Genomic DNA, 22,410 nt, shown 5'->3' with positions numbered 1-22,410 from the left:
TCTTTTACCGGTAACAAGAAAGGGCGAGGGCAGCACTGGTTAGGGTAATTATAAAGTTTGGAATTTCATGCTTGTGGCATAAGGCTAGTAAAGATGAGGCTGGGGTATCACTACTTGGACATTTAAATGGGGCCTCAATATGTGAAAGAGAGAGAAATAGTGTCTTGAGAAAAAAATCCGCAAGAAAAGGGTACAAAACACGGGCGGTCAAGACCTCCCCTACGCACCACAAGAATAAAAAAAAGAGAAGGTAAAAAACCACAGAATGGTCTCCCTATACACGTCAAACTGTTTTTTTTTTAATACAAAAACAAGCCCCATAAATCTATTTCTATCATCTAAGAAACTTCTACCTCCTAACCAATTAGATAACCTCCATTATATATATCAACATCTTCTCCCTAAAAACGAAATCCTTCCTGCTTAAAGAAATCCTTCCTTTCTCGGTAATATTAAAGGTAGGCCTCTAATCCTCAAGATAGAACCTACCTAAACCCAACTCCTACAAACAAAAAACAAAAACGTGCTCAACCTTCCTATATTAAAAAAATGATTTCTTTCAAAATTTAAGCCAATTCATATATTCTAAAACAAAACTTAATAAAAAAAGTAAAAAAATAAAATTTTAATTTTGATTCAACCCATTATTGATATGTATTACTCTCTATTGGTTGGAAAAAACTCGGAGATAAATTTGTATTAGTCCCATAACGTTCTTCATCTCAAATATTGAAAACATAATTGTGACTTGTGGGTTATTGCACTAATCAAAATACAATGATTTTATATCAAAACTGAGAAACCCTCCAACAAAGGATCCTTGTATGACAACAGATTATATTCAGCCATATAATTAGTTCATCCATATAATCCGTTTAATGTTTTTATGCTCAACCCTAAAACAAACAACAAACAACGGAGCATCTTCGAGATAGGACTTTTAAAACATAACAACAGAGTATCTTTGAGATGAGCTCTTTTGATAACTGAACTAACTTTACTTATTGGTTCTTCTTTGAGTCTTTTGTTTTGTTTGTCAAATATCAGTTTAACCATGAAATCTTGATCATCATTGTAAATTAGATATCTTATAAAATGTTGTTCTTCATCTAAGTAAATATCAAACATTAGAGGTGAACCCAATCCACAACCTGTTGAATTTTATGTAACCTATGTTAGCATTAACCTCATTTGTTTTCAAATCATGTCGATCAATTACATCCCATAATATGTTATCTTGAATATGAGGCTCCCGACGTGGAGTGTGTGGGCACGGTTTTGCGCCATAACTCCTCAACTTGCCTTATCAAATCTTTTATTTTAATGTCTTGGAGTTTTTGTTCTCGATGGATGGGCTCATTCCAAGTATCGGCCTATCGACTGTGTCCACCAACCATGATGCCTTATTGACAAACACTACTATCCCACAAGAACCGACGCTTTTATACCACCTGACGTAACTGAAAATTCACCGGCAACGAACAACCAAATACAATCATGTTTTAGAGAGAGAAAAAGTCAATTGACAAGAAATCCACAAGAAAATAGTAAAACTGCGGGGAGATGTGAGCTTCTCCAGTACACTACAAGGTCTCTCTCTATACTTCTACCCATTGAAGGAAAACTCAATCTGTCTAACCGATAGCTGCCTGTTTTGATCAGGATCGGCCACACGTTGGTTCTGGTTTCGATCGATTTTGATGATCGGCTGGGTATTTTAAAAAAATAAAATAAAAAAATATATAAAATTCCAAAAAAAAAGGAGCTTTGTTTGTAATATATCTTAATGTATTTTTTTTTAATCATTTTGGCATAGACTGGAAATATTTTTGGCTATTAATACTTATTTTATATTTTTTCATCTTTTTTGAAAAATTTTAAAAATACCTTTAAACACAAATCGATTCTTTAAAATCTATTTTTTTTCATTAATTTTCAACTTCATTTAGATGTGCTTTTTAATCATTATTTAATTATACTTCTCATATTTTATTAGATTTATTTTTTTTTAAACACTTTTTTGACCACTCGGGACTTGCCCGTTAGATCATTATTTAATTATACTTTTCATATTTTATTAGATTTGTTTTGCTTTAAACACTTTTTTGACCACTCGGGACTTGTCCGGTTAGAACGGTTGAACTGGCCAGTTTAACGGTCATGCCAGTTGAACCGCTTTTGAGCCCATATCCGGTTAACTATTCCGATTCTATTTTTCCTACACTGCTTCTACCTCTTACCTAAATAGATAACCTCCAATCTTTTTATATATTTATTTTTGATAATTCAATCGGGAAGACAGCCCCTACCCATTTTTTCATATACATTAGGGAGAGAGTTTTGTTTTTTGAAGGTGTGAATGGATAGTTTCAGCAGAAATGAAAACCGTGATAAGTAGATATTGGGATGCTACCATACCCGGCCACTTTCCTAACGTCCAATCTTTTAAAACAAATTCTCTTCCTCCTCTAAAAAGGATATATGTATAAAGATTTTCCAACTAAGAATGAAACCTTCCTTTCACGGTAATTACACGGTAGTGTTAAGAGGTAGGCCTCTAATCCTTAAAGACGAACCTACCTCAACCCTACCCCTACAAAACAAAACGTATTCAACCTTCCTGCATAAAGAGTGGACTTTTGCAAAATTTAAGCCACTTCATATCTTCTATAGAAAAAAACTTAAAATTAATTAAAAAATTAAATTTAAATTTTGAATCAACCCATTCTTACTATGCACTTAATAAAAATAAAATTTAAATTTTGAATCAACCCATTCTTGATCAACCCCCATTAGAGTAAGGACCCGATTTCTATGCGGCCAAGCTCGTATATGTAGTAATGCGGATTTCTTAATAAATCTATTTTTGAGATGGATTTTTGGACTTAATTTTTAAGGACATGTAATCTCTAACAAGAAGATCATGAATATACAAAAATAAATAAATTTTAAAAACTAGATATAATACTTTTAGTAAGAAAACATTTGGACCGTTAGTTTCCATTGTTTTTAGATGAAACATCTACTTGCATCCATCTTAAAGATGGATGCGTTACATTTTTTTGAACCGCATATGCAATCATGCGGTCCAGCTTTCCTTAGAGAAAATGCAACCCTTTTTAGCACTGAATGGCCCATTTTGGTTGAGCACTAGATCAACATCCCGGATTAACCGCTTATTTTTCAATTCGATTGATTACTAGATTAACGTCCTGACTATCGTTTATTAAATTTGACGGTTAGTCAACATCAAAGGGGCCAAATTATCAAAATACCTTCTTAGTTAATAATCATTGTCATTAAGCTATATTTAAGAAATTAATTAAGAAAAAGGCTGGGGAAAGTTAGTCATTTCAAAATTAAACAAAAGGGTATTTTGGTCATGTAGAATCTCCAGCCTGCATATGTATACCAAATAACTGATTTTGCTAAATTTGGGTATCTAAGTCCCTATACTTAGGATATGGCTGTGCAGTCCATGCTTCTATATAATGGTGATCCTTTCAACCTTTAGTTCATGCAACTAAGAGCTATTGATTTCTATCTCTCTCTTCTTTTTCTATCTCTACTTTTGCCTCTCTCACTCTTCCCCTCTCATTGTTTTCAATGGTTAGTGTTGTTTCTTCCTGCCCACATTCATTTTAGTGCCACTCTACATTGAGAGATGGTGTTTTTGGAGCTTAAAAACTTGGCAATTTTGCTTGGTTTTCAGATTCCAATTATTTACTCTTCTCTCTCTCTCTCACTCTAATATGGTATTTTAACTCTCTCTCTCTCTCTCTAATATGGGGTTTTAACTCTCTCTCTCTCTCTTGCAGGCTCAATACTCAATTTTTGCTCTATTCATGTGTTGGGGTTTGGCTGGTCTATGTGGGGCTAGGACTCTTCCCTTATCGGACTCTACTTCTACTTCCAAGAGCTTTGATGTCATGGATTATGGAGCCAAGGGTGATGGCATGAAAGATGACACTGATGTATGTTCTAACTCATGCTTTCATATACATTTACTCTTCCAAATCTCAAAATTTTCTACCATTTCTTGACATCTATTCATCCAAATATAAATACTTTAAAAAATGGCTCAGACTTGGGACACGACAGGGTCCTGAGTCTGTGTCTTCTTTATAGACTCGGCCGAGTAATGTTAAACCGTAAGAACCGGCTGAGTCTGACTGGTTCTTTTACGCTCCCAGCACCCTGCCAAGCCCAAATAGGTCCGAGTTGACTTGACCAAGTTTTAAAACAATGTCCAAACTCCAAAACTCAAAATCTTGCTTCATTTTGATTGACTTGGGACTCACATTTGTTGTTTTTACAGGCATTTGCCAAGGCATGGAATGCAGCTTGCAGTGCAAAAGGCTCACCAGAGATGATAATTCCATCAGGAAACTTGTTCAGGGTTGGACCAATTCAGTTTACAGGACCATGTGAATCCAATCATGTTCATGTTACTGTAAATACATATAACTTTCTTCCAATACTGTGGACTCACTCCATATATTATAGTACACTTTCCACATTTGTATGCTTTAAGTTATAATTATAGAAATTTATCAAAATACACCAAGCTTATTGATTTTTTTTGACATTTTAGTCATTTTCAATTATTTCAAGATCATGTGTATTTGAAGAGATTTTTGAAATTAAATAAAAAATATGAGTACAAGACTAAATAGTTCATCTCTTAGGTACATTTTGTATAGTATATTTTTGTCATAAACCTTTTTGTTACAAAAGTAATGAATATTGAAATTTTTGTGTAGGTGGAAGGAGATATTGTGGGGCCACCTCCTTCTTCATGGAAAGGTGCTAGTAAAGAAACATGGCTTGTATTCTCCCATGTTAATGGGCTTATAGTTGATGGGTCTGGAAAAATAGATGGTCATGGCCCTGCTTGGTGGGCTCAGGCTTGTAGACAGAACAAGGGAGACGTAAGTGTCTATGCATTATTTTTTATTATGGTTATTTCATTTGAAGAATTACATAGAGAAAGCTAATCTTTTTGGTGTTCGTCGACATGCACGTATAGATTGTTGTGTCTGGGGTATTATGGTTATTTCATTTGAAAAACAATATTACAGGCTCCCACAAATTAGATTTGCTAGGTCATAACAAATTTGTGATATTATCGTCACCTCATTCTCAAGTTGCCTTATTTTAATCAAATTAGATCTACCTCTAGTTTCGGTAGACCTCGGTAGAGGTGTTTGCTTGGTCATAACAAATTTGTGATATTATTGTCACCTTATTCTCAAGTTGCTTTTTTTTAATCAAAAAATTAGATCTACCGAAACTAGAGGTGGCAATAGGTCAGGTCACCCCGATCCAGACCCGAATACTATTCGGGTCCCTGTTTTTGACCCGGACCCCACTTGTCTCATACCCATATCCGCCGGGTCTCGGGTCCAATCCATTGCCATCCTGAGAATTAGTTTTTTTTTTTACATCATATAATATTATTGACAACAAATATCTATATTATTGGCAACAAAGTCACAATCACCTGCCATTATATTTCAAACCATCTGATTTGTCATTTAATAGTTAAAGATGACTACGAGTTCTTACTACTTATGATGTTTAATAAACCCAAACGGATAGGGCTTGAAGTATCTTATCTCCAATGGTTTATGGGTACGGATCGGGTTCAACTGGACCTGGACCTGAATAATGTTCGAGTCCAGGGTTTGGACGCGGACTTGAGCCACATGGTCCAAATGTTGGATCCATACCCGGACCCGTATCGAGTATACCCGACGGGTCCAGGTCGAGTCCGGATCTATTGCCACCCCTAACTGAAAGGCATATAAATGATTATGTATGTGGAAGTAAATAGAAAAGTCACTCTATAAAATTACTTGGCTTAATAGTTTTTAATTCTTGGTATTTTTCTTTTTCTTTTTTGCAGATATGTGCAAATCCAACGGTTAGTGCCCTTTCCTTGGAGGAAGCTACGGATGTAGCCTTTGACAGCTAGAAGTGCCAGTTATTTTTGCAACAAAACATTTTTGTCACAATTAATCGTTACCTAATTTCATTCCTAACTTTATTTTCTCATGATCCATTTCATTAAATGCAAGATTGTGCCTGCCTTTTGGAATTCTCCCTATAGAAATATGCCGTCTTTTTAAGTATCTACTAATCAGCTAATAAACCAGATGGAAATGATCAAAGATTAGGTCTGAGGCCCCTTTTATTTTATTTTTTTCCCACTAATATTTTACATACTATCATCATTACGAACAAGGAAAATTTATACAAAATACACGTAATTTATCAACTATTTAACATTTTAACCATTTCAGCAATTTCAACTTTGCATGATATAAAATTTGACACACACATTTTTATCTAAAAAAACATTTAATTTACACCTTATATATGGTCAAAATGAGTCCCTTCCAACAATGAATCTAGATCGTCCATTTGATGAATTTCAAGATCTAGTCCTTTATGAATTCAAAATCAATTGTTTATTGTTAACGTTTTAAATCTAATGATAATAAAGCTATCTAAAAAACTTGGAAAGAAAAAATATACTTTTAAGGCCTAGATCTAAGTATCTAACCAAAATGGACGGCCTACGTTAATTGGGCTAAAAAACACTTTCTACATTGTTTTTGTTTTGTTTTCTTTTTTTTTGTTTTTGTTTTTTTTGTTTTGTTTTCTAATTTTCCATTTAAATGAAAAGAGTATATATTTTAAAATTTGGATCAAACAAATGATGGCATTAACATGATTTTTGAAGATCGTATCATTATGTTACTATACAACAGGTTCATTATGAGCTCTAACAAATATTAACATAATTAATCACAGGCACTTGGACCTCAACATGGTTTTTGAAAATTGTTTCATTGTATTCCTATTCGTTTCATTATGGGCTCTAACAAGTATGAACATAACAATCATTATAATGTTGATCACAGGCACTTACGGTAGAGTATTCAAGTGATGTGAGGGTGAGTGGGCTCAATATTGTGAACAGCCAACAAATGCATATGGGCATAGAGCAATCCACATCTGTTACTTTATCTCATCTCACCATAAGGGCACCAGGAGATAGCCCTAACACAGATGGGATTCACATACAGGGCTCTAGCTCAGTAACCATAGAGAATTGCAACATAGGAACAGGTTTGTGGTTTTAATTTTGTTGATTACATTGTTTTAAAAATAGCCAGTTACGGATTCGAAATCCGGAGCCCAGCAAATTTGGGGCAAAAAACCCTTCCATAAGGGCTTATTCAATTCAATGGCCAGAGTCTCTTGATTTTTCATAATTTTTGCAATTTTCGTTAAAAATTTCAATATAAGTTCTAATATATCTAGCTATTCACTTTTCAGGAGACGATTGCATCTCTATTGGACCTGGAAGCTCCAATCTCAATATCTCTCACATAGTTTGCGGCCCTGGTCATGGCATAAGGTCCCTCCCTCTCTCTCTCTTCACAATTCTTTGAAAGCAAATTTTGTTCTCTCTCTCTATCACAGCTCATTCTACAATTTGGATTTTGGAAAAACAAAAGGAGAGAACTAAGACTCTTTTAATGCAAAAGATTACATGCTCCTGCGGTTGGTGGGAAATTTTTTTAAGCGCAAGTGTAAATGAATTTTGGCCGTCAATGGAATAAGTACTAAACTGTTAAATTCAAATACTTGTGAGCATAATGTACATTTACTTCGTCGCTCGTAGTAATAATATTTTAAGGGTGTGGTTTCCATCAGGTTGTATCTTTAAACAATCCAATTAAGCCCCACCTCTAAATTTTATCATAACACATAATTTTGGCTCAAAAAATTTCTTAGGCTGATCTGAAAATCTATTGTTATATCTAATTATAAAATTTTAAACTCAAAAAATGATTAAAGTCAAGTAGATATGTAAACGTATGAAAATATTAAAAACGGACTATCTAGATAATATCTTACAAGATGCACTATTTCTAATACTCAATATCTATATATATATATTTTTATATTATACATCTCATTGTGGAACAAGCTTTTTTTTTTTTTTTTCAGCAAGAAAAAGAAAAAAATAAAACATACTCTCCCTGTGCATGAAAAACCGTCTCAGATTAAATAAAGGCGATCCAAGGTTTGAATGGTCATATCCGACGCTGTTTGTAGGAATCTCGTTTTTTTTATAAAGTAATACTCATCTGATGATTCTAAAAAATAAAAATCCCCATTGATAGGGCAGGACTTTTTCCCTGATGGAGTAAGTCAATAATGTGGCCGTGCTCATCTTTAAATGGGTCAACATTTTAAGAACGATTTCTCTGTGTATGCACAGTATTGGAAGTTTGGGGAAGGGAACAGAAAAAGCAAACGTTCAAGGTGTGCACGTGACAGACGTTAACATGACAGGAACAACAAATGGAGTCCGTATTAAGACGTGGCAGGTAAGATTAATTATCGAAGTGAATTTTTTTGGTAAATCAGTTAGGAGGGGGTTCTGTATGTACCTCTATACACATATAATTTATAAAAATTAATAAAATTATGTGACAAGAGACATGCAGTTATTTCAATTTGATTAGGGCTAACAATGGGTTGGATGGCTTGGGCTGGCGGCACAAAATTTGGCCAAAGGCGAAGCTCGGATGGCCATTTATCGCCTCCTCTACGAACCTACGCCAGCTTTGGCATAACCCAAGACATGTTGTACCAGCCCTAATTTTGATGAAATACCCGGGATTGAATTAACAACAATGTCTACTGCAAATGGCATCAGTGTGTAACATTGGTTTTAATTCACTTTCAACTGTTTTATAGAGATCAAACAATTGTAGATCTTCAAATAAATAAATTGTATTCAGGCATGAAAATCCCTTCCCTAATTTTCCCTTTTCCCTTAATTGACAATTAAACAATGCACAACCAGAAAACACAATTGCCACAATCTCACGAACAAATCACAGCAGCACCATAAAGGTCTATATTCTATAATAAGCTATTAACTAACATGTTCTAACTTCTTTCTTCTTTTAGGGAGGGGCTGGGACGGTAAGTGACATCACCTTTGAAAGAATAACCATGGACAATGTGGACCGTCCGATCATTATTGATCAATACTATTGTGATTCTAATTATCGTTGCCAAAATAAAGTGAGTGTCATAAACTCTCTTCACAAACTTTAATTTATCATCTAAAATAATTATTGACTAAAATTGGTAAATTGCAACATTAAGCTTGTGATATACATTGAATTTATATAGATGAGTGCAATCTCTTAGAAGAGATTGTAAGTATAAGAATGTTTACCTTACCATCACTCTCAGCCGTTAGATGTGAAATCAGGTAGGTGGGGTATCATTTTTATGAGAAATATTTTCTCGGATTTTGAGTGTGGTGAGTGGCACATCGGCAATAGCCGCACTTCATTTTGACAGCTAGAAATGATTGTGATATATTTTACAAAAGAAAACCATCTTCTCGATACTTTCTCTTTATAAAATATTGTTTCAGTTCGGAATGACTGTTCATCTTGTGTTTGGTTTTCTATAGACATCAGCTGTTCAAGTGAAAGGGGTGAAATTTATTGGAGTAAGGGGAACTTCAGTCAGACCAGAGGCAGTGACGTTGGCTTGCTCTAAGAGTGTGGCTTGCACTAATATCCTTCTTGATGGCATAGACCTGAAAACAGTTGATGGGGAGAAGACTGTGTCTTATTGCCTCAATGCCTTTGGCTCAGCCAAAGGCCAAGTCATTCCCAAGCCATGCCTCGATTGATTCATTACTACTCTCTCTCTCTGTCTCTCTCTCTTTCTCACCTTTGATCCATTACTACTCTCTCTCTCTATCACCTTTTAGGGATTGGATTGGAGGCTTTGGATCACAATCTTCAAGCTTGGAACCTTAGGTTAAAGGGCATACACCACTCTTTTGTAATGGGCAAAGAAACCTGTAAGGGTTTATATGTAAACCATTATAGCCCAATTTATAATATAATGATTAATTCTCATTTCTTCTCTTCATTATAGTTTTTTTTTTTTTGTAGGTTTTTTCATTCTTATTATTTAAATCAAAAGAATCAAAGTTTATTGTTTTTTGAAAGTTGGGCACCTATGTAATACGGATACGTGTTCATGGTTTTTTGGTTATATCATCATACTGAAAGGATGTAATATTTAAGGAAAGAAAAACTGATAGAGTGATATTACAGTTGCAGTTAGTAAAAAAATATATTACCATTGTATTACTATTATATATACAATAAAAAAAACACAAGAAATCAATATGGGGCACAATTATCTTCTCAAAAGTTCTTCTCTCTCTATAATTATTTATGGTATCTCCCTAAAATTCTTTATATATGGTATCAAAGTAGTTGTTGCTAGCGCGCAATCGATCCGTGAAGTAGAGTCGACATAGAAAGACAATTTAGAGAGGAATCAAGTATTTCCGTTTTTATTTGTCTTTAAAGGTCAGTCCCATCCTCTTCCTCAATTCGTCCTTAATTTTCCCATCTAGTATTTCTCCCTGTCTCCTAAATAAAAAAAATCCTTTCGCTCTCCTTGCTTCCCTTCATTGATAGGTGCCGTCACTACATAAACTTTTTGATCATTTATTTGTCTTCAAGTCTTTTTGATCATTTATTTGTCTTCACGTCTACATAAACCTTCACAACATGTTTGTCTTCACGTCCCATATAAAGAGTATCTATAACATCAACACCCATACTCTTACACACCCGAAACCTCAAAACAAAAAAAAATATCAATTATTCTCTATTATCGAAAATCTTTATGCTCCAATAGACTCTCTTGATGGTAAGAGTGAAATCGAAAATCCAGATTACAAATTATGGCTAAAGTCCGACCGGCTTCTTAAAGCCTGGATCATAGATAGTGACAATATCAGAAAAGTGCATTAACATTGTTGTTGGCCTTAAGACTTCTGCAGAAGTTTAGAAAAGTGCATTAACATCGTTGTTGGCTTTAAGACTTTTGCAGAAGTTTAGAAAATAGCATTAACATTGTTGTTGGCCTTAAGACTTATGCAGAAGTTTGGAAATACCTGAAGAATACCTTTGTAGGTAATTCTCAAGCTAGAGAGTTTCAACTTACTCAGCAGCTCCAAATCTACAAGAAAGAGAATTCAACCCTATCAGAATACATATGTAAATTCAATAGTATTTGTGATCTGCAAGAAAGAGAATTCACCCATGTCATAATACATATGTAAATTCAATAATATTTGTGATGATTTAGTGGCTATTGGAAAACCTGTGCTGGATGAAAATAAGGTATTTTGGCTTCTTAGTGGACTTGGTAAAAAATATGAGAGTTTTGTGACCACTATGCTTAAGCTTCTGATTCCTTCATATTCTGAAATTATACCTCTTCTTTAAAGTCATGAGATTAGAAATCAATCCTATATCTCTGACAGACACTCATATCCAAATCAAAATATGGCTTTTGTTGGATAACAAATTTTTTTTGGAGCCAACAAAGGTGACCCGAATTTGCTAAGAAAGAATTTATTGATCATTTTAATGACAATGGTATCTTGCGACAATCATCATGTCCGAGAACCCCTGAGCAAAATAGAATAGCTGAAAGGAGACATCGAAATATTGTAGAATTGGGCCTTACAATATGTTTCATGCAAGAATTCATAAAAGATTTTGGGTTGAAGTCTTTCATACTGCAATATTTATTATCAACAAAATTCCCTCTACTAGTTTAAAATGGATTCACCATACTCATTATTGTTTAGACGCTTACCAGACTACTCCTCACTTTGAATATTTGGTTGTCGATGTTTTCCATATCTTCGAGACTATGGTGCAAACAAATTTAGTCCATAATATCTTTCATGTGTATTCTTGAACTGTAGTGTCCAGCATAAGGGCTACATATGTCTACATCCACCCACAGGACGCGTCTATATCTCTAGACATATTGTATTTGATGAAAATATATTTCCTTATGCTAATCTCAATTCTTTGTTTGATAGTGCTCAGGTTCAAGGGGAGTTATCTACCTATGCAGAATGGTCTGAGTGTTTTGAGCCTGACATACAAGCTCCTTCCTCTTTTGATTTATCAGTTCCATATGAACCATCGATGCATGACTCCCTTGATGTATCTAGCTCCATCACCAATGATAGCTCTCCAACTTCTCTTGAGGAGGGAGATGTCACCACTGCAACGCCGATCTAACATATCCAGGATGATGCATCACACAACCATGGTGATGAAAATGTTGCTGCTCAAGAAACCAATTAATCTAATTTTTTACCAATATTTGATCATCCTCGTTATCATATGGTTACAAGATCTCAAGATGATACTCGAAGACCTCAAATTCTCCTATCGATGGTAGCAATATCAAGGGTTCCTACATTTGAAATTATCCCTTATGAATCTAAAACCATTAAGTTTGCCTTAGGTCATTTGGGTTGGCATCGTGCTATGGAAGAGGAAATTAAAGCCCTATATGTTAATTCAACTTGGGAGCTAGTTCCACGCCTTCCAGGTATGAATGTTATTGGTTGTTATTGGATTTATATCTAAATTAAACTCTGATGAAAGTCAAAGATACTTAAAGCCAGATTAGTTGCTAAAGGATACAATTAGGTTGCTGGAATTGATTTATTTGAAACATTCAGTCCTTTTATTAAACCTGTTAGTATTCGAATTGTGCTCATCATAGTTATTGTGCACCATTGACTTATCAAACAACTTGATGTAAAAAATGCTTTCCTGCATGGTGTTTTTAAGGAACCTGTGTTTTTGGAAGAAATCAATGTGGGGCACAATTATCTTCTCAAAAGTTCCTTTCTCTCTCTAGAATTCTTTAGCAATTAGAAAAGATGTATATAGTTATAGAGTGAGGACTTACATGGAGAAAACATATGGTTAGCAACGAAGGACTTAGATAAATGATATGTTCAAGATGATTTTTTATTTTTTTTAACTCAGTTACAAGGAGGTTCAAGAATAAAAGGATGTAACTACCAATGAATGCTGGTGCACACCACCCTTTGCTAAAGTATCAGCTTCCATATTAGCCTGTCTAAAATAATGATATAACTCAAAAGAACCACTATTTAAAATAAAAAAGATTATGTCGAAAATGCTGCATAATGTCCAAGATGGCTTCATTTAGCATCAGGATTCTTTATTATCTTTAAACCCTCCAAAAGTGCTCTTGCCTCAAATTCGTTCAATGTTGTATCTCCACATGGTCCCGAGTAGGTGAATTTGTAATTACCCATATGATCTCTAATACTACTGCCATAACCTGCTAGGCCTGGGTTACCATTCGAGTTTCCATCAAAGTTGAGTTTTACGAAATTTTCATGAGGAAGCATCCAAATAGCATTACAAATCTATCGATATTATTAAGCTTAGCAACTTCAGATGGGTTCTAAAAAATATGTGACTTTGTAATAAACTTACAATCCTTGTTTGTTGAAAACCATTAAGCTGATGTTGCTAAGGGGTGAGAATTCAATACTTCAATATCACAGTTGTGTCCCCTCAAAGGTTCTTCTATTTCTCTCTATCCAAGTATTCTAAAGAGCGCTCACCTAAAAAGCTTTCGTACTATAGTGCCAATTTTTGACAAACTAGAGTTCATCTGTTGAGAGAGGAGAAACTCTAGGCTTTGTGGGACCAAAGTATTTAGATTCAACAACTTTCTACATCAATCCTACATGCTTAGATTGAAAGGGCAATGTAAAAAAATATGGTCCACACTTTTGATATCCGTCAAAGGGAGGCTACAAATATTGACAATTATGAAACCTCTCTTATGAAGGTTATCTACAATAGGTAGTTTTTTTGAAAAGCTACCCATAAAAATAACTGAACCTTGAGCGGCACCTACAAATTCCATATTCTTGCTAAACTATTATCAGTTGCTCTGTGAGTCTCCTCATACAACAATCGATAGACAAACTTAACTGAAAAATCCCCTGAAGCTGTGAATTCCCACACCAATTGATCATCTTTATTGGGAATAGAAAAAATTATGCAACAAATTTATAAGCAATTGGAACTCATGAAAGAAAGCCCTCATGTACTTGCAAACAATATTAGTAAAATCAACGCCTCTGAGATCTTTCACTGAGGCCAAAGGATTATTGACTTTGGAGAAAACCTCAGCAAAAGAATCTTAGTGAGCAAGGTCTTCTAGCCATTTATCAAACCAGAACAAGGTTTGATCTCCTTTTCCAACTACTTTGCAATAATGATTAAGATATAATGATTGGTACGCATTAATTCATTTCCAAATATTTGAAAAACCAGCCTTAGATCTTGGACTTTTAATGAGGCTAATCAACACATATACTCCACATTTTTTTCTTAACACCTCTCCCCATAAATCATCCTGCTGATTTTGGAAGCGTCACCACCACTTAGTCAATAGACTAGTGTCCATCAATTTGAGCTTTTTAATTGCTAGAACCCCATCTCTCTTGGGAGTGCATACTTTTTCCCAATTCACAAGTTCCAATTTTTTCCCATTCATATGTTGCCCCATAAAAAAGATCACATAATGTTTTTCAAAGTCTTTACCACCTATTTCAGCATTATGAAAATGGACATAAAATAAATGGGTAAGTTGGACAATGTACACTTGATTAAACTATATCTTCTTCCAAACGACAACACTTTTCCATAGAACTAGTTTCTTATATATCTTTCAATAATAGGATCCCAAATAGCTGTCGTTTGGTTCCTCCAAATAAAGGACTACTGAAATATTTGTAAGGAAACTTACCAACCACACATCCAAGAATTTCTACCAAAGATGCAACCACGTTATTTGAAGCTCCAATCCCAATCAAATTGGTCTTTTATAAATTTAATTTGAGAATCATTGCTATTTTCATATACTGTAAGAACACCAAAAAATTCTTTACTTCTTGTTCCTCAGGATTACAAAAGATAATAGTATCATTTTCATATTGTAAATGAGAGATTGGTAGTCTACCAATATTAAATAAAAAAATAAGGTCTATACTCACCACATAATTCAGCATAGTATTAAAACTTTCAACCACAATAGTATATAAGTATGGGGACAAAAGATGTCCCTACCGAATGCCTTTTGATACTTTAAAATAACCACAAGATTTTCCATTAAAAATGATGGAGAAATGAGTTGACATTAGATATCTCTGGATCCACACTCTCAAACGTGATCTAAAACCTATCTTCCCTAAGATTTCATGTGTAACATGTCAATCCACTTTATCATAAGCCTTTCCAAAATCTATTTTATATAAAAGACCTAATTTTTACTCTTTCAACCTTGAGTGTATGCATTCTTGTGTCGCTACGATACTGTCTGTAATATGTTTGTCTTTGAGAAAAGCAAACCGATGACCTTTCACAATCAGATGCAATACTTGTTAGAGAAAGAAAATATACGATAGAGAATTAACTAATATAGATTGGATTCATATCATGTGCAGAGCACGTATATTTTGCTGGTAATTGTTAAAGAACTAAAATTTCAATTCTTTTATATAAAGTATCCATCGGATGATATATCCTTAAATTTTGAAACCTATAATGTAGTCTAGCAAAACCACAATAAAGAACCTCCATTATTTAACTTCTAGGCAATCAAACATATATGCCCATTTAAACTCTGTAATGAAAAAATATATGAAGTTTAAATAAATTCTACATTTATGTTGACTTCTTAAAAATAAATTTTATACAAGTTGAGTGGGTAACACAATATAGTGCTACTACAAAAATGATGTATTACACCATTATAAGAAGAAGTTTACTTAATATTACTAAAAAACTCTGCACCAATCTTTGATGAGCAATCAAATTACTGTAAAATAAAATTCTTATAGAACAATCGAATGTATATTTTAGTACAAAATTATTGTATCATATAGGTTTATTAATCTATTAACTTTTATATATTGCTATTGAATATATTATGTATAACATAAAAATATTTAAATTGTCATTTATATGTTGTAAATTATACCTTACAAATATATAACGAAAATATATAAGTTATAAATATATATTTGTGAATTATAACTAATAACTTATAAGTATTTACTTATATAAGTTATAATTAGATCAAACTTCTAAAAAAGCTGATTAATAAATTTGAATGGCTTAAATAATAGAACATTAATTACAGACGTACCTATAATGTAGTATACGAAGGCTACAATAAAAAACTTCTAATCTTCTACACAATTAAAGTATAAATCCCGTATGTCAAAGGTATTTTATATATATATATATATATATATATATATATATATATATATATATATATATATATATATATATATATATATATATATATATATATATATATATATATATATATATATATATATATATAAATAGAAAATACTGAGATTAGCCCACTAGCTCATATGAACATATGAGCCCAACGGCCTAGATTGAATCTGGGCCGATCTGATAATCACGACCTCATTTCGTATTCGAATTTTAATTTTTTTCTACAAATCAAAATAGCTTGAAATTTTAAGCGTTCATTCTTCTCATCAAGGCGTACCTAATAAAAATATTTAAAAAATAATTCACAAAAACTAAATTGACCAAAATACCGCTGAAACTTTTCAGGGGTATTTTGATCAATATATTTCTCACGAATTCTTTTTTTGATATTTTTATTAGATTTTCCTATTTTTGAAGAATACACGCTTAAAATTTCAAGTTATTTGGATTCATAGAAAAAATTAAAAGTAAAATACGAAATGAGGTCGTGACCGTTAGATCGGTCCAGATTCAATCTGGGCCATTGAGCTCATATATTCATATGAGCTAGTGGGCTAATCTCAACATTTTTTTGATGAAACTTTAAAACTCTTTATTTTTAAGTTTCATTTTTCTGATTTATTTTTTTAAGTTTCATTTTCTAATTTATTATAAGTTATATGGATTATTCTTATACATTCTTACAATAGAAAATTTCCACTATTGCTTTTCACTAGGTATCTCTAGAGCTACTTAACGTTGATATCTGAAATCATCACATAAGTTAAGCAGGTAGCACAACATTGCATCACGACAAACATATCTCAAGATATCCTATGATTTTGTAAAATTACATCTTATCAACAAACATATCTCAAGATATCCTATGATTTTGCATTCCAAAATTACATCTTATGATACAATTTGATGGTGCACCTTATTTAGATTTTTAAGGTTGCAACCTTATGTAAAAATTTTAATTTAATTTAAAAGAATTCATGGAGCACGTGCATTTCGTTAGTATAAAAAAAAGGGTAGGTACCCAATGAATTATCCAGAAAAAAATGGTATTTTCTCATTCTAGTTTAAGCAATCAAAATCTTTCTTGCCTTCTCTTTCCCCCTGTTTTAAAGGGGAGCAAAGGTTGCCATTCTAAAGTCACCTCTCTAAATCTGGTTCTCTCTCTCTCTCAACTGCCCTTTCTCATTCTTCTCTTTCAATGGCTTTATTTTGAATCAAAGGTGACAGTTCCATTAATTTACCGGGGGTTTTTTTGCTTGACGTATCCCCTTTTAGCACTTAACTGCCTTGATTAACGGCCTATTTTTGGTTGATCACTTAACCGCCTATTTTTTGATTGATAACTAGATTAACGGTCTAACTATCGTTTATGGAATTTGACGGTTCTTCAACTCAAAGGAGGCCAAATTACCAAAATACCTTCGTAGTTTTTTTTTTTTTTTGGAGTAAGCAAGTGGGGGATAAGGCCCTTTATCCTCTTTCTTTTTTTTTTTTTATTTAAAAAAAACTATAAAAATAAAAAAAAGTTCAAATATACCTTCGTAGTTAGTAATCATTGTCATTAAGCTATAATTAGGAAATTAACTAAGAAAAAGGCTGGGGCAAGTTGTTCATTCCAAACTTTAACCAAAGGTATTTTCGCCATAGAGAATCTCCAGCCAACATCTGTATACCAAATAACTGACTTTGCTAATTTTGCTATGTCCTATACATAGGCCGTGGCTGTGAAGTCCAAGGTCATATGTAAAGTTTACCCCTTGAACCCTTTGTTCATGCAATGAAGAGCTATTGATTTCTCTCTCTCTCTCTCTCTCTCTCTTCTTTTTCTCTCTCTACTTTGGCCTCTCGCTCTTCCAAAGCATTTTCACTCCCCTTATTGTTTTAAATGGTTAGTGTTGTTTCTTCCTTCAACCGTCTTTTTAATGCCACCTTACATTGAGAGATGGTGTTTTAAAAGCTATAAATGCTAGGTTCTCTTGCCAATTTTGCTTGGTTTCAAACTTGGAGATTCCAGTTCTCTACTATTATCTCTCTCTCTCTCTAACATGGGCCTTTAACACACACTCTCTCTCTTGCAGGCTCAATACACAATTTTTGCTCTAATTATGTGTTGGGTTTGGTTGGTCTATGTGGGGCTAGGATTCTTCCCTTATCGGTCCCTACTCCCACTTCCAAAGAGCTTTGATATCATGGTTTATGGAGCCAAGGGTGATGGCATGAAAGGTGATACTGATGTATGTTCTAACTCATGTTTTCATATACAATTGCTCTTCCAAATCTCAAAAATCTACACAATTTCTTGACATCTACTGGTCCAAAAATAAATATTTTCAAAAACAGCTTCGACATGGGACTCGATGGGTGCTCGGTCTGAGTCTTCTATATAGACTCGGTCGTGTAATATTAAACTGTAAGAACCGGCTAAGTTTGACTGGTTCTCTTATGCCTCCGGCACCCAGCCGAGTCCAAATAACTCGGGCAAGTCCGAGTTGACTTGCCCAAGTTTTGAAACAATGTCCAAAACTCATAATCTTGCTTCATTTTTATTGACTTGGGACTCATGTTTGTTGTTTCTATAGGCATTTGCCAAGGCATGGAATGCAGCTTGCAGTGCAAAAGGCTCACCAGAGATGATAATTCCATCAGGAAACTTGTTCAGAATTGGACCAATTCAATTTTTAGAATCATGTGAATTCAATGATGTTTTTATTATCACTCTTAGCCATCAGATGTGAAATCAGGTAGGTGGGGTGTCATTTTTCTACACAAAATATGAAAAATATTTTTACGGATTTTGAGTATGGTGAGTGGCATATCTGTAGTAGCTGAATTTCATTTTGACAGCTAGAAGTGATTGTGATATATTTTACCAAAAAACTATCTCTGAAACAAAATAATATTTCATCTTGTGTTTGGTTTTCTATAGACATCAGCTGCTCAAGTAAAAGGGGTGAAATTTATTGGAGTAAGTGGAACTTCAATCAAAGACATTGGCTTGCTCTAAAAGTGTGGCTTGCATTGATATCCTTATTGATGGCATAGACCTAACCACAGATGGTGAGAGCACCGTCTTATTGCCTCAATGCCTTTGGCTCAGCCAAAGGCCAAGTCATTGCCAAGCCATGCCTCGATTGATCCATTACTCTCTCTCTCTCTAACCTTCTAGGGACTAGATTGGAGGCTTTGGATCTCAATCTTCTTAGAGATTAGCCTGGTCACTTTAGATCTTAGTCTTTACCTAAGAGGTTCAAGCTTGGAACCCTAGGTTAAAGGGAACATGCATGCACAACACTCTTTTGTAATGAGCAAATACGAGCAAATACATAGAAAGAACCAAATTAATATATAGGGAAAGTATGGAGGGAGACCATTTATCTTTGGTACAAGGTAGTCATATTTATCTTGATCATTGGATGTGAAATCGGTTGGTTGCAATTATTCCATTGATCAAGCTCAAATTTCAAAAGAAATTTTTTTGAACTTCGTGACACATCCAAGCTATCAAATTTCACATCAGATGGATGTAAGTAAGTGTGACCACTTGTATCAAAAGTAAATGGTCTCATTATATACATTCCCTAATATATACACCATTGTTGCCCAATTTTTAATAACTGGTGTTATGCATGTGTGTTGCCCGTGATCTGATTTAGCTATAATTGTATAAATTTTCATTTTGAAATTTTATTTTCGAAAAGGCATCATAGGATTATTAAGTTGTTTTTAATTGAATAAGAATGACTAATTATATCCATGTTAACTATTTTTAACAAATAATATTAATTGATATAAAATATAAAAATATAAAAGCTTCATTATTTATCATTAAATCTATATATTTATCACTATACAATCAAAATAGAATAAGTAATATTTAATTTAAATATTGAAATTAATTGATACTACTATTTTATTATTTACCTGATGTTTCCCCTACAAATCATATCAGCAAATAATAGAAATTTCATAATAAATCAAACCAATACCCTTAATTTTTCACTATAATAATTCTATGCAAAACCCTAAAATTTTTTCTAAATTTAATGCCCTAGTATATAGGGATTTAAAATTGCCAAAATATCTACATGCAAAGAATAAAATTTGACTTCTCTATCAATTATTAGCTACATTTACCCAATTGTTCATGCTGTCTAAAAAAAATAAAAAAATAGTTAGCCCCTTTTCCCGAATAAAAGATCAATATCACAAATTATTCAAGCCCAACAATATAATATATCAAAATGAATCTCCTAAATGAGATATTCAAAATCCCTATTAAAATAATGTATAAAACGAGTTAAAATTCGTTTAAGAATAAAAGGCAACTGCAAAAATTTAATTTTCTTAAGCAATAACAAAAATCATACCTTGTATGACAACACACGGCATCGAATATCGTAGCAATACATGATACCTTTAAAATCTACGATGAAACAATATGCTCATTTTAAATAAATTCTATATTCATATTGATTTCTTTAAAATAAATTTCACACAAGTCAAGCAGGTAGCACAACATAGTGCCAACACAAAAATGACATATTACTAATCAAAAACTAAATATGGATCATATAAAAGCCAGATCGACATCGACATTTTAAACTCTATAACAAAACAATGTGTCCAATTTAAATAAATTCTGTGTTTATGTTAATTTTTTAAAAAGTTGTCAGTAGTACAAAATGATGGCACCACCAAAATGATACATTAACTGCTCTAGGTAATATTTTACTTAAAATTCATACTTTTTGAAAATAATTTAACACAAGTCGAGCGGGTAGCACAACATAGTTCCGCCATAAAAAAGACATGTTCCACTGTTCGAAATAGTAATTTATTTCAGATTAATATTAGTTGAATGCTAACTTTGGATCTTAACCAATTATTTATATATTTATAAGTATAATATAAATTTATCAGTCAAATTATAAAATTTTAATTATTAAATTTCATTCGTTCTAATTCATTATAAGTTTTATAAGTTACATAAGTTACTCTTACACATTCTTACAATGAAATTTTTTTACTATTTCTTTTCACTAAGTATCTCTAGAGCCACTTATCGTTGACATTTGAACTCGTCACACAAGTTAAACAGGCTATACATCATATCATCACAACAAAAATATCTCAAGACATCCTATGATTTTGTACGGTAAAATTATATTTTATGATAAAATTTGGTGGTGCACTTTACTTTTATTATTTAAGGTTGTAACCTTATGTAAACTACACCCTTATTAAAAAATTTTTAATTTATTTTAAAAGAATTCAAATCAACTGCTATTTGTTAGTATAAAAAAAATGGGTAAGGGCCTGTCTTACCCACTGAATTACCCAAACATACAATATTTTGATATTTTCTCATTCTAGTCTCAGCTATCGAAATGAGGTTTGCGCTCTCTCTCACTGACTGATGAAGGGCTGGTTCAAAGGGGACAAAAGTTGGCAGTTTGTTATTCTAAAATCATCTATCTAAATGTGGTTTTTTCTCTCTATTTTTAATGATGAGAGCTGGTTTAAAGGGGAACAAAATTTGTCCTTCTTAAGTCAACTCTCTAAATGTGGTTCTCTCTCTCACCGGGGAGGGGACTAAAACTGGCCTTTCTCATTCTTTTCTTTCAAAGGCCTTATTTTGAGCCAAAAGTGACACTTCCACTAATTTAACGGCCTTCATTAACAGCCTATTTGTGGTTAAGCACTACAAGTCTAGAACAAGGGCCCGTATTAACCGCTTATTTTTTATTGATTACTAGATTAACTGTCTAACTATCGTTTATGGAGTTTGACCGTTTGTCAACGTCAAAGGAGGCTAAATTACCAAAATACCTTTGTAGTAATTTTTTTTTTTTTTTGAGGGTAAATCTAAGGGGGGGGGGGATAAAGCCCCCTTACCCTTTTTAATTTTTTTTCCATTAATAATAACAGAAAGTACAAATACTTTTGTAGTTACTAATCATTGTCATTAAGCTATAATTAGGAAATTAACTAAGAAAAAGGCTGGGGCAAGTTGGTTATTCCAAACTTTAACCAAAGGTATTTTGGTCATAGACAATCTATAGCCAACATATGCAAATAACTGATTTTGCTAATTTTGGCTAAGTCCTACACATAGGCCATGGCTGTGCCGTCCCTGGTTCTATATAAAGTTGACCCCTTCAAC

At 33.2% G+C, this 22,410-nt stretch overlaps 1 protein-coding gene across 3 annotated transcripts; it reads left to right on the top strand.

The window, feature by feature from the left end:
* Positions 1–3,517: 3,517 nt before the first annotated feature.
* Positions 3,518–9,971, top strand: LOC18435664 (putative polygalacturonase At1g80170). 3 transcript variants are annotated; one of them, XM_020667882.2, is made up of 10 exons: positions 3,518–3,609; positions 3,819–3,974; positions 4,319–4,453; positions 4,764–4,931; positions 5,909–5,926; positions 6,930–7,137; positions 7,348–7,429; positions 8,300–8,408; positions 8,998–9,012; positions 9,515–9,971. In XM_020667882.2, the coding sequence occupies exons 1-10, from the start codon at positions 3,607–3,609 to the stop codon at positions 9,737–9,739; spliced, it is 1,119 nt and encodes a 372-aa protein (XP_020523541.1). In that variant the 5' UTR covers positions 3,518–3,606; the 3' UTR covers positions 9,740–9,971. The 3 variants fall into 3 exon arrangements, with proteins under 3 accessions (XP_020523541.1, XP_088709236.1, XP_088709237.1); XM_088853110.1 differs by having other exon boundaries at positions 8,998–9,114; XM_088853111.1 differs by lacking the exon at positions 8,998–9,012.
* The last annotated feature ends 12,439 nt before the right edge of the window (positions 9,972–22,410 follow it).

The sequence above is a fragment of the Amborella trichopoda genome, chromosome 12 (genome assembly GCF_054954075.1).
Source record: "Amborella trichopoda isolate Santa Cruz 75 chromosome 12, AtrichopodaSantaCruz75HAP2 v2.0, whole genome shotgun sequence".
In the NCBI taxonomy this organism is placed as follows: domain Eukaryota; kingdom Viridiplantae; phylum Streptophyta; class Magnoliopsida; order Amborellales; family Amborellaceae; genus Amborella; species Amborella trichopoda.
This window is presented reverse-complemented; position numbering and strand designations above follow the sequence as displayed.

Bases quoted from the DNA above. Each gene is read 5' to 3' on its own strand.
- LOC18435664 (XM_088853110.1), top strand. The intron at 4,454-4,763 runs GTAAATACATAT...ATTTTTGTGTAG, and splicing joins CCAATCATGTTCATGTTACT to GTGGAAGGAGATATTGTGGG. The intron at 7,138-7,347 runs GTTTGTGGTTTT...TTCACTTTTCAG, and splicing joins GAATTGCAACATAGGAACAG to GAGACGATTGCATCTCTATT.